The sequence below is a fragment of the Scomber scombrus genome, chromosome 23 (assembly GCF_963691925.1).
Source record: "Scomber scombrus chromosome 23, fScoSco1.1, whole genome shotgun sequence".
NCBI lineage: Eukaryota > Metazoa > Chordata > Actinopteri > Scombriformes > Scombridae > Scomber > Scomber scombrus.
The window spans coordinates 4072282-4089401 of record NC_084992.1 but is presented as its reverse complement, the minus strand read 5'-3'; the positions used below and the strand labels follow the sequence as shown (position 1 = coordinate 4089401).

At 35.6% G+C, this 17120-nt stretch overlaps 2 protein-coding genes across 3 annotated transcripts; both read left to right on the top strand.

The window, feature by feature from the left end:
- The first annotated feature begins 3650 nt into the window (after positions 1 to 3650).
- LOC134005786 (uncharacterized) lies at positions 3651 to 10945 on the top strand. 2 transcript variants are annotated; one of them, XM_062444779.1, is made up of 5 exons: positions 3651 to 3819; positions 8084 to 8164; positions 8613 to 8668; positions 8911 to 9273; positions 9558 to 10945. In XM_062444779.1, the coding sequence occupies exons 3-5, from the start codon at positions 8620 to 8622 to the stop codon at positions 9761 to 9763; spliced, it is 618 nt and encodes a 205-aa protein (XP_062300763.1). In that variant the 5' UTR covers positions 3651 to 3819; positions 8084 to 8164; positions 8613 to 8619; the 3' UTR covers positions 9764 to 10945. The 2 variants fall into 2 exon arrangements, with proteins under 2 accessions (XP_062300763.1, XP_062300765.1); XM_062444781.1 differs by lacking the exon at positions 8084 to 8164.
- LOC134005785 (uncharacterized) lies at positions 10044 to 15539 on the top strand. Its single transcript, XM_062444778.1, has 6 exons — positions 10044 to 11107; positions 12330 to 12458; positions 13022 to 13074; positions 13237 to 13581; positions 13660 to 13737; positions 14745 to 15539. The coding sequence occupies exons 3-6, from the start codon at positions 13029 to 13031 to the stop codon at positions 14894 to 14896; spliced, it is 621 nt and encodes a 206-aa protein (XP_062300762.1). The 5' UTR covers positions 10044 to 11107; positions 12330 to 12458; positions 13022 to 13028; the 3' UTR covers positions 14897 to 15539.
- Positions 15540 to 17120: the final 1581 nt, after the last annotated feature.

Sequence of the window (17120 nt, the reverse complement as noted above, 5' to 3'; positions counted from 1 at the left end):
AGTCTACTCGTAATAGATTCCAAACAAATCCTTCCAATTCCTGTGAAACAATGGCCAGAAGCACTGAAAATGTGGGACAGACACTAGGGGGAGAGGATCATCTGATGCTGGACTCGATCCGGAGACCTTGTAACTATGAGGCATTAGCACTAACCACTCGATCATGAGGGTGCCTGACGTCACATTTTTTTAACAGTTAGCTAACCATCTCATCAGTCTGTATAGAGACTGTAACAATAACAAAAAGGCTGTTAGCAACAAGAGAACAAAATATGAACATTTAAATTCCAAGCTTTGACTTTCAGGACAAACTAACAATGTCCTGAACATTTTGGACGGAGTCAGCAATTATAATTTCTTTTTAATTATAAACCCATGTTATTAACCTGTACGTGTATTTGTTGTTCAAACAGAACTGTTTTACTTTTCAACAGAAATTGAGCAACAAACACTTCTGTCCATTAAATCACTGTGTTCAGACATATTATGTTTTTGTTTCTGTATAAGAATGCAATAAAAAAGACTTGTATCTTTCTATGAATTGCAGCCTGGCCTTTCTGTTTTTAATTCTTACCAGCAGTTTACATCTTGTGTTGAATCCTCTGAAGTCATGACATCTTCTCTTGATTATTCTTGACTCACTGTGCGGTCATAAAGACTCCTTGGTCCACCAGCTTGTTTGTCATTTACAGTGAGCACCTGGTTGTTTTTAGAATTAGCCCAAATGCAGATTTTCGCCAAACGAGCTATCTCTGATATGTGAGAGATATTTGCTTTTTCTCATCTCATTTTTCTTATCTTCTTCGACAACTTCACCTGTGAGCTATTGTATGGTGAACTCACCCAAGAAAGTCTCCATTTACTTTTGAAAACCTAAACTTTTGGCATCGAAATCGCCCACACAGCTCTTTCAATATTGATGTAAACCTTTACAAATTAAAACTGAGACTCTGCACTTTAATGTAGTATCCAGAGCCTGAACTACAGACTGTAACCATCCAGATACTTCCTGTGTGGACTGAACATCTTAGCTGTGCTGCTATAAAGTCTTAGTGTATTTCAACAAGTTCAGGTCTCAAAAGTTAAAACTTTAACATGTTGCATTTAATTTCACTATGAGGATATTTAATCAAGACTTAATGAAGGCGTTACTTTTCCAGGATTATTGCACATGTGCCATGGCCAGTTCATAAGTGAGGGAGAAGAAACTGCTCCTGTGTCTGCTGGTACTGTAGCGCCCCCCAGAGGGGAGAAACTGTAAAAGGGTATGTTCAGGGTGTAGAGGGTCCAGTGCAGTGATTTTCTCTGCCTGTTTTCTGACTCTGCAGGTGTACAGTTCTTGAAAGGCGGGCAGGTCAGCACCACTAACCTTTGATCACTGATGAATGTGGTTAGACTGAGAGATGTGGCTACAAAAGTGAAACTTTATCACATCTCAAAAATGAAAACAAAATATTTAAAAGCAGCTTTGAGTGCTTAAACATGTTTCAGCAAAAGTGCAGTTCATCATTTAACAAGCTTCAGTGTCAAATGATAGATTTCCACTGAAATGTCTTGATGTCACATGTTCTGTCTCCTCTGGTCTTTAACAGTCACAATCTGATAGTTTGTCTTATTGCTCAAAGTATCTCAAACTAAAATTGTGATTGATTCATTTTTCATGTACAAACTTGAATTTGTAGACAATATCTATCATCAATATGTAATTAACCCAAACGTTAATAATTATTTGTTGGGGTAGCCTCATTACAAAGGGAACCATAAAATGTTGGGTAGAAGAGAGTTTGGTTAAAGAATAACCAATTCTAATTATTAATTTGGGGCACCATCCAGATACCGGGAACAATAACCAAACTGTTCAATTAGCCTCAATCAAGAATAAAATGTGAAAAGTGAAGAAATAGAGTCCGATCTCTGACTATTTTTATCAGCTACTTATCATAATATGCACAATGATCACAAGACACTTCTCTTTAAAGCTAAAAACAATTTATTGATAAACTATCAATTGACAGGTTAATCAATGTATAGTTATAAATTGTTCTACCACTAACACTAATAATAAACACTTACAACATATTAGTTTATTTAGATTAAACAATGCTAAATTTGAAGTTAAGTTCGTGGGACAAATGCAAAATAATCACAGCAGACGGAGCTGCCATAAAAAACACCAGTGTAATTCAGTTTGATATTTTGCTTTTCATTAGGATACTTCTCCAAAACAGTCAAATGAATCGCCACAAAGGGTCTGAATGCTGAATTTAGACTTATTATTATTATTATTATTATCAGGCTATCTGGTTTATTTTTTTTAAAGAGGAGACAGAGGAGAGGAGTCATGAACACGAGGTCAATGTTTAGTCATCAAACCTCGATTGTCATGTCAGAAACAATGTGGACTACAACCACAGACACATTAGTAATTTCTATGGTAAATTACTCATTTAACATTGAAATAGTTTATGTTGCAGTCTGTATTTATGTCACTAGATGGCGCCAAACGACTTTTCAACAGTGAACGTTTGTCACAGGAGCTACACATTAAAGTGAAACGAACAAATCTTTACAAATATACAGATTACACTCAATATAACATGAGGCATTACACTACACAGGAATATAATAAGTTTACTTCATATATTTGATACAATAAAATATAACTCATATAGTTAATAATAAATAAGTTGTAATATAGCTATAATATAAAATATAACTTACAATAAAATAATAAAAATGAAATACTAACAAGTAAACTACTAATAAAATGTAACTCAATACCAGCGAAATAACCTTTATGAGGGTCAAGAGAGTAAGTTCCTGAAGAGTAAGTTCTCTGAATCAGATCAAACTTCTGAGAATCAGATCTTTTCTGAGTGTTGTTCATATCGGATGATAATCAGACTGTGCAATCAGAAAACAACTTTTCTCTGTATAGATAATGATCTGAAGGTGGAGACTAATAATAAAACACAATGGTAAGAAAGGAATAATAATGTAAAACCAAAATAAACTGATCTAATTATCACAAAACTTTCTGAATACATAATGTTGCATGTTGGAGATAGTTGGGCTGAGTTCCCAGCATGCCTTGGGACAATGTGTTTACAGACATACGTTAAAATAAATATGTTTTAAATCACCAAAAATGCTATCTGATACACAGTGATTAATGTTACTGTTCTTCATTAACTTTAATATTTTTAGTAGTTTACAGTTTAACATTATGTTTTATGAAGAAACGTTAGTGTTCCTCTCCAGTGAAGAACTCCCTCTGCTTATTGGTTACGTCACTGAATATAAAAAAATAAATATGGGATGAGGAGAGTAACTATGATGTTATTTAGAAAGACAAAACGAAGTAAAGAGAGTTTAATTTACACAAATGTGTTCACAATAACAACAACAACAGAATATTCGCCTATTTAAAAAAAAAAAAAAAGATAACCAATAACAGTAAATAAGAACTCGCTTTAACAGAGAGGATTAAAAACAGCAGCAGTAAATCTCAGTTTTAACTGAACATTACAATAAAACAAAAAGCTCCATGTTGAGAAGATAAAGATTTACATTTTGAACGGAAAGTCATCGTTTATATTGATTTGCGTGTTGAGTTCGCGCCCATGAGGGGAAATGACGGCCACTCACTTCCCTCTGAAGAGAGAAACACTCAGTAAACACAATAGTGACCGCTTAAACCTCACTGGTCACTGGAGGATATATTGTTAGTTTCGTGTTGGAATAACTTTACTGTCCCTTTTTTCTCTTTTTGGATCGATTTCGCTCCGTCTTCTTCTGCTGGCTGTTTAAATGTAAAAGGTAAGAGGAGGAGGAGGAGTGGGGGGTTTCTATAGTTGCGTGTCAACCTTCTCACACCTGTTAATGATTTCATATTTTACTGCAGTATTCATTAAAGTAGTGGAATATTATTCAGGAACATTTATATGACTTTTTAAAAAAATCTTGTGTGAAAACTGACCACAAGGTCTCAGTCCTGTATCATGTACATGAGGCTGTTCAGGTCTAACGAGGAAGTGTAGTCAGACAAAGGGACAGAAAGGCTTTAATATTTACTATAATAACAAAATAGTTTATTTAACCTTCATATATATATAGTATTATTTTTCATATAAAGTTAAAGTGAAGACTCTGTCCTCCTCAAACTCTCCAAATAAATAAATTCAACACATCAAAAATATCCTCACAAGTACAAAGAGAGGAAAAGCTGAAATGTGAATATGTGAAGATTTGAGTTGAATTTATTCATAAAAGTTCTCATCAATCAAAGAACATTAATATGTTAACTTTAAGTCTTTATGGTCCAAACGCTGACATCTAAATGCGGAAGGGCGTCGAGAGTTCAGGCCTAGCTGTTTAGGCCCAACAGCTTCTATTCACACAAAAGGGAAACAAACAATTATTGTAATATCGCAGGACAGGAGACATAAGATGTAATAATCAGCACGCAACAAGTCTGGGTGAAGCAGAAAAGAAAACGAGAAAAAACAAACAAGTAAAATAATGAAAATCAATAAATTGAGACAACGAGAATAATCCTAAAGTAAACACTACATAACGGTCAAACTAAATCATCACAATAATTTCAAATATGCTACACAAAACCCCACAATATTAGCTACACTACAGCAGTGTTCATTTTGGTGATGAATGATGTTCGTCATAGTTTTCGTTGACGAACTTTTTTTTTCTGCCGATAATCACACAATAACTAAATAATGCACACGGACGGAAACTACGACGAAATGTAATGTGACACTTTTTTCAACGAATAAACATGAAACGAAAATGTTTGTGAAGGACTAGATCCAATTAGAAGCTAGAGACGAGTTACGGAAGAGAGCCAGTCAGAAATAATAATATTCAGTAAAAAATGATCTGATGTAACTCAATAAACTAAGTAAACTAATATAAACCCCGAAGCTCAGGAATTTTCAGCCTCACGTGGAAATGATGACACATTATGTAAAATATAAATGTGTTTAAAATGTGACAGACTCTCCCTTATCTTAATTTTATCCATAACAACATATACGATAATATCCATAATAACAGTAAAATTTTCCTAATAAATGCATAAAGTTGTTTATGTTTCTTTTGTTGATCAGACACATAATTAACAGATTTTTAACTAGATGATGAATCACAAAACAAAACATAACAGAGTGACACACTTGAGTTTATTCTGTAATCTGTCTCCATCCATAACAGCTAAATATAGGATTCATTTCATAGTGGTAATAGTGACTTCAGAAATGCAAGACAAACGTTTAAAAAATGCATTACCCTTTACACTTTATTATATTTAAGTCGACTAAATCTACTGTAGATTTAGTCGACTTTAACCGAATGATATTTAATCGACTAAAACAAAAACAATGGAGATGATTAAATTATGACTAAAACTAACACTAACTAACGCAGCACTAGAGTAAACATATCAGAAACTAAACTCTATCAAATAAACACAACACTAAACAAAAATATAACGGAAGTTGCGCAGCCACATACAGTTGATGTGGCAAACTGAAAACCAGGTACAGTAGAAGCAAAGCGACGCGAGACAGTCCCGTTAAACCACAGAGTAGGAGATGTAAGTTCAGCAGAGAGGAGATGCACTTTAATATAAACCTGCTTCTGCAACCTCAGCAAATTACCCAGAAATGAGCCACTCTGCCACATAAATGAAGAGTTTCTATTAAACGTGATGTTGTTGGTTAAACATGTGATCCAACGAGGAGAAAGCTGAGTGTTTGTCATCATTAATGAGGTCTGCAGCAGCTGAAGCTTGAAAGCTGCTGAGATGAGTTCATCTGTGTGAGTTAAACTGAGAAGCAGAAACAACATGGAGGCAGAAACTGTGGAGCTGCTGCTAATAATAATATGTGATAATACCACAGGAAGCGTGTTGTAGGCTAGTGCTGCGCTCTCAACCAATCAGCATCATTTCAGTTTAAGGAAGGATTACTTCATTCTCACAGTGACACGTAGTGAACAGAGTTGTCAACCATGTTGTCTGAATATTAGTGTTTCCTTCAAACACGCTGATCTGCTTCTTTATTTATTGATAAACGAAATAAGAGTTAAAATGTGTGATCGAACTCATAGAAAGTTGTTTTTTGCTTATTTTATTCCTGCGGAGTAGAGGAAGCAGGGGACAATTAACAATAAAAAAAAACGTTTTCCTTCTTAACTCACAGACCTACTTGAAATACTTAAATGCTTTCATGACATTACAATCGAAGATTTATAGCAAGAAGTCAGTTTTACAATTGTCCTGTCAAAATGTAGCAATGTATGTAGCAGACAGCTAACAAACCCATTGTGCAGTGTGTAAAACATAAGCCTTGGTGTGTTACTGTTTTTATCCAGCTTTCACACCGCTGTACATCCTGACTTTCTTAGATTCATTCAGTGATACTACCAGCCATAAATACTGAGTCTACACGTGTCTGCTGGATCGTTGACAAACAGTTTTTCCTGTTAACAAATTCCAGACATTTTCACCTGTTTCCTTCTGAATGTTTTATTGCCCTGAACTTTAAGTCCTAACATTATAGTTAGAAGATTATCTAAAATGGCAAAGAAATAAAATAGGAATTTAAAATAAAATACATTTGACAAAATTGGTCTGAAATAAATAAGACTGGTTCTATAAATACATTTCTTTGTTTACATTTACAGACATTAGTCCTTCAGTATCTGACTTGAATTCAACTGTAATGTGATTACTTCCTGACAAATACTGAGTCTATGTGCCTGCTGGATAGTTGACTAACAGTTTATCCTGTTATCAGCTTCCAACTATTTTTCACCTGTTTCATTCTGAATGTTTTATTCCCTGACCTGAACTCTAAGTCTTAACATTATTGTTAGACGATTATCTAAAATGGCAAAACAATTAAATAAGAATTTGAAATAAAAGAAAACTGACAAAATAGGACTGAAATGATAAAGACTGGTTCTATAAATGCATTTTTTTTGTTTACATTTACAGACATCAGTCCTTCAGTATCACTGTTTTAACGTCCTATTGTGTTCAAATTTAGAAGTGTGTAACATTTTTAATTTTTTCAGTTTTTCTTTTCAAAGGCCCAAACACATTTTAATTCAATGCCTATATCTAAATATCTATATCTATATCTATAAAAAAATAACAACAACAACAAAATATAGCAAAACAAAAAGTATAGTAATAATTCCTGTAAAATAGTAAATAACAATAATACAAATACTACTACTAATAATAATATAATAATTATGATAATATTAATATTAGTACATTATGCTCCATGCCAGGAAAGTGTATTGACTTGAATTCAACTGTAAAGTGTCATTTTGGGAATTATCTTGTCATGGTTTTAGGTCTATAATATATTTGCTGTTTTGTTCATCATAAACAATACAATAGATAAATTGTGCCTATTTTTAAAGTAAAAACAATTTATGTATATATTTATATTTTGTAAGTTCAATGCAGTGTGGCCTCTGTATGTGACAACCTGGAATGAAGTTCCCTCATGGCTGCCCTTTAAGTGGAGGAACATGTGGTAGTGCCCTGTAAAGTAACCTAAAACACAAGGACACATGATGAGCCCTTTAAGTTAAGGAACATGTGATAGTGCCCTTTAAATGAAGAATGTAATGCTGTGTCCTGTGATGCCGTTATAATGGGGTGAGATGGAGGTTCTGTATGGATGCCCCATGGAAAAAAGGTTCCCTATGAGGTGCATTGTATGGAAGAACAACACTTTAAAGTGCCCTTCCTTTGAAGAACATGAGGTTTGCTCTTTGCCCTGTAAGATGCCATTACAATGGAGTAAACTGGTTGTTAGAAATGAATGTATCCTTTATATAGGCTGACCATTAGGGAAATAAAGCACTCTTAAACATGTAGCAGTTGTTGTTGTAGCTGTATAAACTGTAAAGATGTGTAACAATTTTGTGGTAAAGCCTTATGAAGAAATCATTATTCTTTATTCAAAATGTGTTCATAACACTTCAGTTTGGATTAACTTACACTTGTGGACAGGATGATTAACACTGAGTTACCCTATGATTACAGGAAGCCAACGAGAGACAGAACATTGAGAACAATACAAAGTGATCTGCAAAATGCAGCAACGGAGGAGACAAGAGAGATAGAGTTACGTTTGTAAGCCATTACAATTATATCTGATGCCTAGTAGAACTTCATCCTCTGCTTAGACATGTTCAAAAGTCTTAAATATGTAATTAGGGTGATCAGTGTTGTTCTTAGTTTGGGCTCAAATGTCATATTGTGTGAAATTTTCTACATTAGTTTAAGATAAGTTGTTTCTTTTGTCACACTTTGTGAGCAGCACAAGTCAAAGGTTTGGAAATGATTAAAATATTTCATCAGTGCATCAGTTTTAATTGATTCCCTCTAGTGGCAAAATTGTGTTACTGCACCTGAGAAATTGAAGCTGTTTTAATGATAAAGGTATCCAGAGTAAAATTGTTTCTGACATGAGAATGGAGGTTTGATGTTGTAGATTTTCCTTCTCACACCTGTGATGACTGAACTTTGACCTCATGTGTTCATGACTCCTCTCCTCTGTCTCCTCTCACAGGGAGAAGATGATCTGCAGGATCCTTCTGCTCATCAGCCTGACCTCCTGTGTCTCTGGTTAGTTTACATCCTCACTTCATCATCCAAAAAGAGAAAAGTCAAAAGATTTGATGACTTTAGTTGTAAAATATATCAATGAAAACATCAACAGAACTATTGAAGCCAGTAGAAACTCTTCATCACAGTTGGGAAGATGATCTGTATTCAATTATTGCTTAGATTGTATTTATTATTGGTATCAATCATGACCTTTTTACTGGTGTATTTTTAAACACTTTCCCTCTCTGTCTCCTCAACAGGAACATTTGAAGTGGAAGTGACACAGACCTCCTACCAGGCAGAGGAGAACCACAACATCACACTGGAATGGATGTTTACAACCAAACCTGACAGTTCCTCCACCTCACTGAATATCTACTGTGACATGGTGACTGATAATAACGAGGGCTCAGTCCTGTATCATGTACATAAGGGTGATGAGGTCCCAGAGTCTCAGGATAAACAGTTTGCAGGACGAGTTCAGAGTGACACAGACGCCCTCAGAGAAGGACGAATCAGACTTCATGTGTCCAGACTCAGGACTAATGACTCGGGTCTGTACACGTGTGAGGTTTACACAGATTATGGTACAAACTCTGACAGATGCGACCTCAATGTCACTGGTAAGATGATTCAGTAAAACTCAGAAAGCCTTTTTAATGCATGTTATCAGTGATGTACAGACTGGACTGCTAAACTTTATGAGTGTGGTTGCACTCAGCAGACACTGTGTTGTTAAAAATATGCTGTATGTGAACACAAACATCACCAAGTTCAAACCCAAACAGTCCAGAGTTTAATTTTGGACATGAACAGTGTGAAGTGACACAAGTAGGAGAGTTGAATGTTGGGATAACAAAATTTGTGGAATACAAGTACAATTATTATTATTTTCTGTCCTTTACAGCAGCTGTTGATCAGCCAGAACCTCAGAAACCTACTGAGAGTCCACAACCAGAGAGTCGGGTAAGGATCAGCCTCTTTGTTGGACTGACAGCAGCTGGACTCGCTGTCTGTGCTGGACTCTGCTTTGTCTTCAGACTTTGTTATAAATCTGTCAAGAGAGAACACACAGTTGTATATGAGACAGAAAACATGGATGCAGCAGAATAGAAGTTGTGTTTCTCAGAGAGCTTCTCTTGCCCAGCTTTAAATCCTGAAGAGCTTTCATTGATATGCGGATAAAATCTGTGTTGACAGATCTGTTAAACTCCTTCACAACACGACAAATGACTTCAGTAATGCAACTACCTAGTCCCCATCCCCTGCCGGTCCGTCTAAACAACAGGCTAACGTCTCCTTGCCCTTTATATACTTTGCTGAAGCACAAAAGTGCTTCACCGCACCTTCACCACAAAAGTCTAGTGAAGCAGCGCTGCTTCACTAGACTTTTGTGGTAAAGGTGCACCGCACCGCACCTTTACTACCTCAAAACTTTACCAAACCTCGTAATGTATTACAATGTTAATGCTGTTATGCCCTATTTTACAATGGATAATCATTTAACTTTGTTATAAATCTGTCAAGAGAAAACACATAGTGGTATATGAGACAGAAAACATGGATGCAGCACTATAGAAGTTGTGTTTCTCATTGAGCAGACTTCTGCCACTGCATCTTTTTACTTTCTGTGTCCATGAAGCTGATTTTTCTCTGTACATCCAACCTGAGCTTTGTTTGGACACACGATTTTTTGAAGGTACTATATTTTGTAAAACCAGCTGCTTTTTCTTCAGTATATTACGACAAGAGGGTCCAGTGTTTGAGTTGTACTGGTATCAGTCTAGTGTTTAAGTTTAAATACATACTTCCCTTTGGCTTCATGTGTAGTGATAATGGTTTTTCCTACAATAGAGCAGCTTCATGACGAGCATTTCAGGGATACATCAATAGCAATTAAAAGAGTATAAAATATGTGCTTTTGTTTGAATATCTGACATTTTCTAGAGAGTCCCAACTTTTTACTATCACTTTCAGTTTTACAACTTACACAACTTCTTGGCCCTTTGGACTGCAAATGACGTTTACTTTGAAAAGCCATGCAGTTGTTAGCATTGTCAGCAGTACATATGTGTGTGAGTCTGTTACAGTTCAGTTCTAAGATTTGTTTTCTTGTGTTTTAAAAAAAATGTGTTTTGTTAGTGTGAGTTGGCATTTAATATCTCTCTGTTCTTCAAAAGAAACTTCTGCACACATGCCACAAATGAAAGTAAAGTATAAATGTGCTGCTCTGTACTGGCTTTTATGTATGTATCATGTATTACTCGTGTAATGAAAGACTGCATTTCAGTTCAACATTAAGTCTCTCTGGCCACGTGAGTCAAGTTGTTTGTTTTCAGACTCGCCTACTTCCTAATCTGATCTGACACATTTGGTGTTGTGACACAGTTCGTATGTGCAGCAGATAATTCAGGTTAATACACTGGAACAGACCTTTGCTCGATCGCCTCTAAACAAGTAAGTAACAGTTTGTTTAAAACACCGAATTAACGCTTAAGGTCATGTTTCTTAACTGTGTGCCAACATTTATTGTTGATCGTTTGTTTGCACAGATTCAGCAGGCGATAAAACACAGAATTTGTATTTAGTACAAGTCAAAAGTTTGGACACACTTTCAAATCTATAAATTAACATAATTATTTTCTAAACTTTGTTTAAACAAAGTTCTTCTTGATTGAACAGTTTGGAAAGAAATTGTTGCTGCGCAGTTGCTCACGTGCTGTTGAGTTAAAGTGAACAACAAGGAAATGCGTCATTAGTTTCCTTTCATCTTTAAACGGTTGAATTGATGAACATATTCAGAGATACATGACCCTTTATCTCTGATTAAATATGAAAATATGATGAACATATTCAGAGTCTGTTATTTATTTTTCCATTATCTGCTGCTACAGTAACTTTGTGCACTACAGTGAAGAATGGCCTTGCTAATGTTGAGAAGGTAATCAGTATGATAGTGGGTTTACAGTTCAGTGGTTTAAATCACATATTTAATAAGCATGTGTTCAATAAAGCAATGGCTATTGGCTCGGACTGTGCCTGTTCCCTTAATGCAGAGTAAACTGTTAACATCTGGCCTGTGTTTAAATTCTCCTACTGCCACTAAAAACAGGAACAAAAATCCCTTCATGCCTGTTTCCATTCAAGCCTTCAATATTAGAGGAAGGGCGAGGTCATTGTTGGTTGCTGTCATCTCCGTCGTCACACGGTGATGATTGATCATTTATGTTTTAACTTGAGGTTTAGTATTTATAATGTTGATTTGTCTGATGCTGCTGATGTTCAGTATTAATTATAACTATGATGATAAATTCTTTCTGCAGCATAAAAACCCGAAATCATGAAAACAGAAACACAGTAAAAAGAAAGGAAAACATCAGCAAGAACAGTGAAGATAAGATAAATAAAGTGTGAAGCATCAACATGCAGTTATTGTTGTCTTTTTTGGGATAAATGAAAGCTTGAAACTGCCACACTGAGTTTTATAAACTTGTACCTGTGAATAGAGGACAGGATATCAAAGTCAAAGAGTATATATATAAATCCACATTAACATTAACTTTAGACCAGAATACCACCAATATGACCATTGATGTATTTGGTATCTGGAAAGTTGAGTATAGAAGTTACAAAGTTGAAAGAAACGATATTATTTGAAACAACTGTGTTTTATTTGCAGGACAGCATCAGGTTGATTCAATGCACTCAGCAAGTTGTTCAGCAGGAAAACTTCATCCTCACCTGGCACATCAGGAGGAGTTCATGTTTCCTGGGAACAGCTGACAGAGGAAACATCTCACACCAGCAGGTAAGATTTATACTAATGGCGTTTTTAAATGCTACTATCCGAAGTTAATGCACAGAGAAATAACAGTTGCAGGATTCAGGAGGCAGAGCAGGTCCTCCAGTAATCAGAAGGTCTTCAGATCGATGCCCAAATCCTCCAGTCTGCATGTTGAAGTGTCCTTGGGCCAGACACTGAAATTAGAGTCATGATAATATTGCACACAAAGCATTAGAACTGAATTATTGCAGTTGTACTAATTTCATAAGCGTTTAAAAATGTTTATTTGCATTTAAAGGTCTGTCACTTGAGATTTAATATTGAGAAGATATTAAACTACATGCTTTCAAAATTAGAAAGTACCTTTACCCTGACTTATAAAATAATTTATACAATTTATTTACACCACAGAAATACAAAATAATACTTTAATATTGCCTTATTTATTTTTATTTCGGACTCATTTATAAACATTACAAACCTTAACAGAAGAAGTCATGATGCTGAAGAAGTTCGGGGTATGAGTGATCTACCAATCTGTCCTGTTTTTGATCAAATCTTCTAATAAAAGTGTCTCCTCTCTGCAGGGAGAAGATGATATGGATCCTGCTGCTTATCATTCTGGCCTCCTCTGTCTGTGGTTAGTTTGATATTTAAGGTTCAGTACAGACTCGTCTTTACTGCTCTGATATGAAGAGTACAAACTTTTCCACCTGTGTAACCATTTATCATGAAAATTAATATCTTAGTGCCCAATAACTGGACACAGTAGCTCATTTGTACCTCTCTCTCTCCTCTTCAGGCATGTTTGTGAGTAAAATAACTCCGACCCTCTATCAGGCAGAAGAGAACGACAACATCACAATAAAATGGGACAGTCAGACTAAAACTGACATGTCTCACACCAACCTACATTGTGTTCTCCAGTCAAAGTCAAAGATTTTGTATGAGATGATAAACGGTGTTGAAGTCTCAGAGTCTCAGGATGAGCAGTTTGCAGGACGGGTGCAGTGTGACGAAGACGCTCTCAGAGAAGGACGACTCAGGCTTCATCTGTTCAGAGTCACGACTGACGACTCGGAGAATTACAAGTGTGATCTTGTTGCTTATAACAAGATCATGAAAAGATGGGTGCTCGAGGCCTCTGGTAAGTCAGCAGAAGTCTAACTAGGAAATATGTTGCATCAGGAGAGTCTGAGAGTAACCTGCTGATTTACATCCACAGAACATTTTACCTTGAATGTGACTCAGACCCATCATGGAGGGACCAGCGATGACTTCCTCACACCAAACATAACTGAAGGTAAGTAACCTGATTTTAATACTGTATGAAAATGAACTGAAAGGACAAACAATGAACGAGTTTAAGCCACAACATTTATCAGGTGGATTAGTTTAAGTGGACTTATGCTTTTTAATGATTTCCTGTCATGTGTATATTGTTATATGTTAATGTTGGATGTGTTTAAAGGTCCAAAACTTGAGATAAACGTATCTAAAAATGCCGCCCTCAAGACAAAAGTCAGAACTTCAACCTGCTTCTTTGCAAAGTTACCTCTACGTCCTCCTTGTGATGGCGTCAGATTGTTAACACATGACCACAAATGGTCGTCCGTTCTGTAGTCTTAGTTGCTGATGTTGTTCATGTGTTGTTTGTGTTGTACCGTCACATGTTTCAGATCAGAGTTTTAATTTTTGAGGAAAAAAGCAAAATAATTAAAATGCTGCTTACAGTCGGGAACCTTACAGACACATCAAATGAAATAGTTTGTTCAGACAGAGGGTGAAGGAGTTTATAACTGTAAATCATGTAAAGATATTCCAGTAGAGCCCCAGAATGAAAGTATTGACCTGGAAATGTGTGCGTCACTTTTTAACTTAGATCTCTTTATTTCGGCACAGAGGGCCTGTTTTTCTGTTTTTCTCTGGAAAAAAAAGAGGAAGAAACTTTTACACAATTTGATGAAGCACAAACCGATGTTTAATCTAATATAAATACATAAACTTATAGTCACTTTATCTGAGTAATCATCAAGTCAGGCAGCTCAGCAGGTTTTGGCACATCTGTAAATAAGCTTTATTATAGCACCATCATGTGGACAAACGGTGTAATTACTTTTACATGTCTGGCAGCTGATTGCTGTGTTACTGTAAATGATTGTATGTGAGACAATTATTTATTGTAGGATTTATTTTCCTCATTTCCACATTTGCTGAATTAATTCACATGTTCTCCAACCTGCTGATGATTGATTGATGTTCCTGATATCAAATACAAACATGTGTTTTTTTTGTCTTCTTGCAAACCAGGAGGTCCAGAGGAGCCAGAAGATCAGTCGTACTATTGGGACCAAGTTAAAACAGCTCTCGGAGCTGCAAACTGTGGAGTTCTAATAGGTGCTTGTCTGATATTCGTATTAGACACAGCTGCAGGATTTCTTGCGACAGTTCTTCAGTTGTGACTTCATCCTCACTGTAACAGAGAAGTGAGGTTTTGGTGTGTCAGCTGATTTTCTTTGTGATGATTTTCCTTCATCTCACTGATTCTAACACAACTTGCAGACAATAACTTCAACTTAATTATGATTAATAATCCATCACAGTGAACAACTAGAGGCTTTTTTTGGTTCGGTTTGTGAGCCTAAAAGCAACCAAGTTACCATAAAACGAGTCTGAGATTCACACAAAAATATCTGGTTTTGTTATTTTTGGCCTTATTTTTTATACTACTTATTTAAACATGAGCATTAACCAACTTATTACACACACACACATACTGCTTATTATTGTTATAAGAACGCAGTAGTGATGTGTATTTGTACATGTTTTATTGTGTCTATTTCATATTTAATACATAAGCTAACTTCAAACTTTGAGTCACGCATTTGTTTTAATGACGATGTCAAAGAAATTTTAAATCTTTGATTCAAAGTTTGTATTGTTCTGTAAAGCACTTTGAACTCTATGAAGCATTTTCTGTCTTGAACATAAAATGTGACTGTTATTTTCTACAATGTTAAAATATTACTGAAATGACTCAAGGAGCATTGTGGGATTGTATTATGTGAATTATGTAATGAATCACTCATTAAATGTGTCATCAACTCTACTGTTTCTTTACTTTAACCACAATAAACTCAGATTTAAGGAACATTTACTGTAGTATTTCCACGTGATGCTACTTTCTACTTTCTACTCCACTACATTTATTTAACAGCTTTAGTTACTTTTCAGATGCAGATTTGACACAATGGATAATATAACAAGCTTTTAAAATACAACACATTGTTAAAGATGAAACCAGTAAAGCAGTGTGTAGTCAGGCTCACATTTCAGATGTCTATGAGTTGTTAACAGCTCCACCAAATAGTGATTTTTTCCCTCTAAACTTCTCACATGGTTTCATTTCAATAAATGTTCAAATGATCCAATATTTCAGCAAAAATCAAAGATTAGAGAAAAAATCCAAAAACTGAAAACACATTTGTGTATCAGAACATCTCACTACCCTTCAGATTCATCTGGTGACCCTCTGGGGGAGCCCGACCCATAAGTTGGGAACCATTTCTCTAAACTAGAAATGTTCTGGTTCAGTGTTGAGTTACCAGGTATTTAGTGTGTGATTAAAGATTATTATTGGCTGTAATGTTTTTTAAGCTTCATATTTATTCATTTGTTTTTCATATAAATTAAAACTCCAAATAAAGAAAACTATCACAAAAATATACAAAATATCACCACAAGTACAAACATGTAACATCTGACCCAATGAGGGGAAAGCTGAACATAGCAATGTCTCTTTTACAATCAATGATTCCCTTTTAAACGTTGTGTGTCTGGGCTTGGTGTGGTGATATCACAGCATTATGTTTCCTTTCACATTATTATCTTACAGTTCAAATCATACCCATTATTTTAGCTACTCTTATGGAGCACAGAGCAAAGGTTTGGCAAGCAGGTATATGGAGAATAGAGATGCAGGGTGTCATATCCTTGGAAAAGAAACAGCAAACTGATTTGCAATTAAGGTTTTAAAATTAACTAATCATCACCCCTGTTGATTATTGTACAGTGGGAGCATTTATTCACTGTCAAGTAGCCTAAACTGTCCACACATGTACTGCTAATTAAATATGAGCTCCAGTCTGGCAGATGCACATAGACGAGTGTCCCTGACTGTAGCTGCATGTATCAATACTGAAACTTGTTAGCAGTGCCTGAAAGGAGTCTAAAGGTGTAAATGAGCACACAAATGTAACCTGCAGCCAGGTGAGGATCTGTAAACAAGATGATCTGACTTCCAGTGAAGAGCTCCCTCTGCTGGTCTTTATCCGTAATACCAGTGTGAACAACTCAAAGGTTTTTTCTCAAACATACATAAAGACTGATAATCAATAACAGACAGTAAATAAGAGTTCACTGTAACAGACAGGATAAAAACAGAAGCCGTAAATCACAGTTTCAACTCAACATTACAATAAAACAACAAAGCTCCATGTTGATAAGTTAAAGATATTAACTCTGAACTCAGTTTGACAGTTTTCATGATGTTAGATGTGCTGCCCGGAGCAGATCACTGTGGATCCACTAACACATGCAGATTACTGGAAAGACTGGACACTGGACTGAGTAGAAATCTGGTTTGACAGGCAGGGAGTGAATGAATAAACAATCAGTGCAAATATA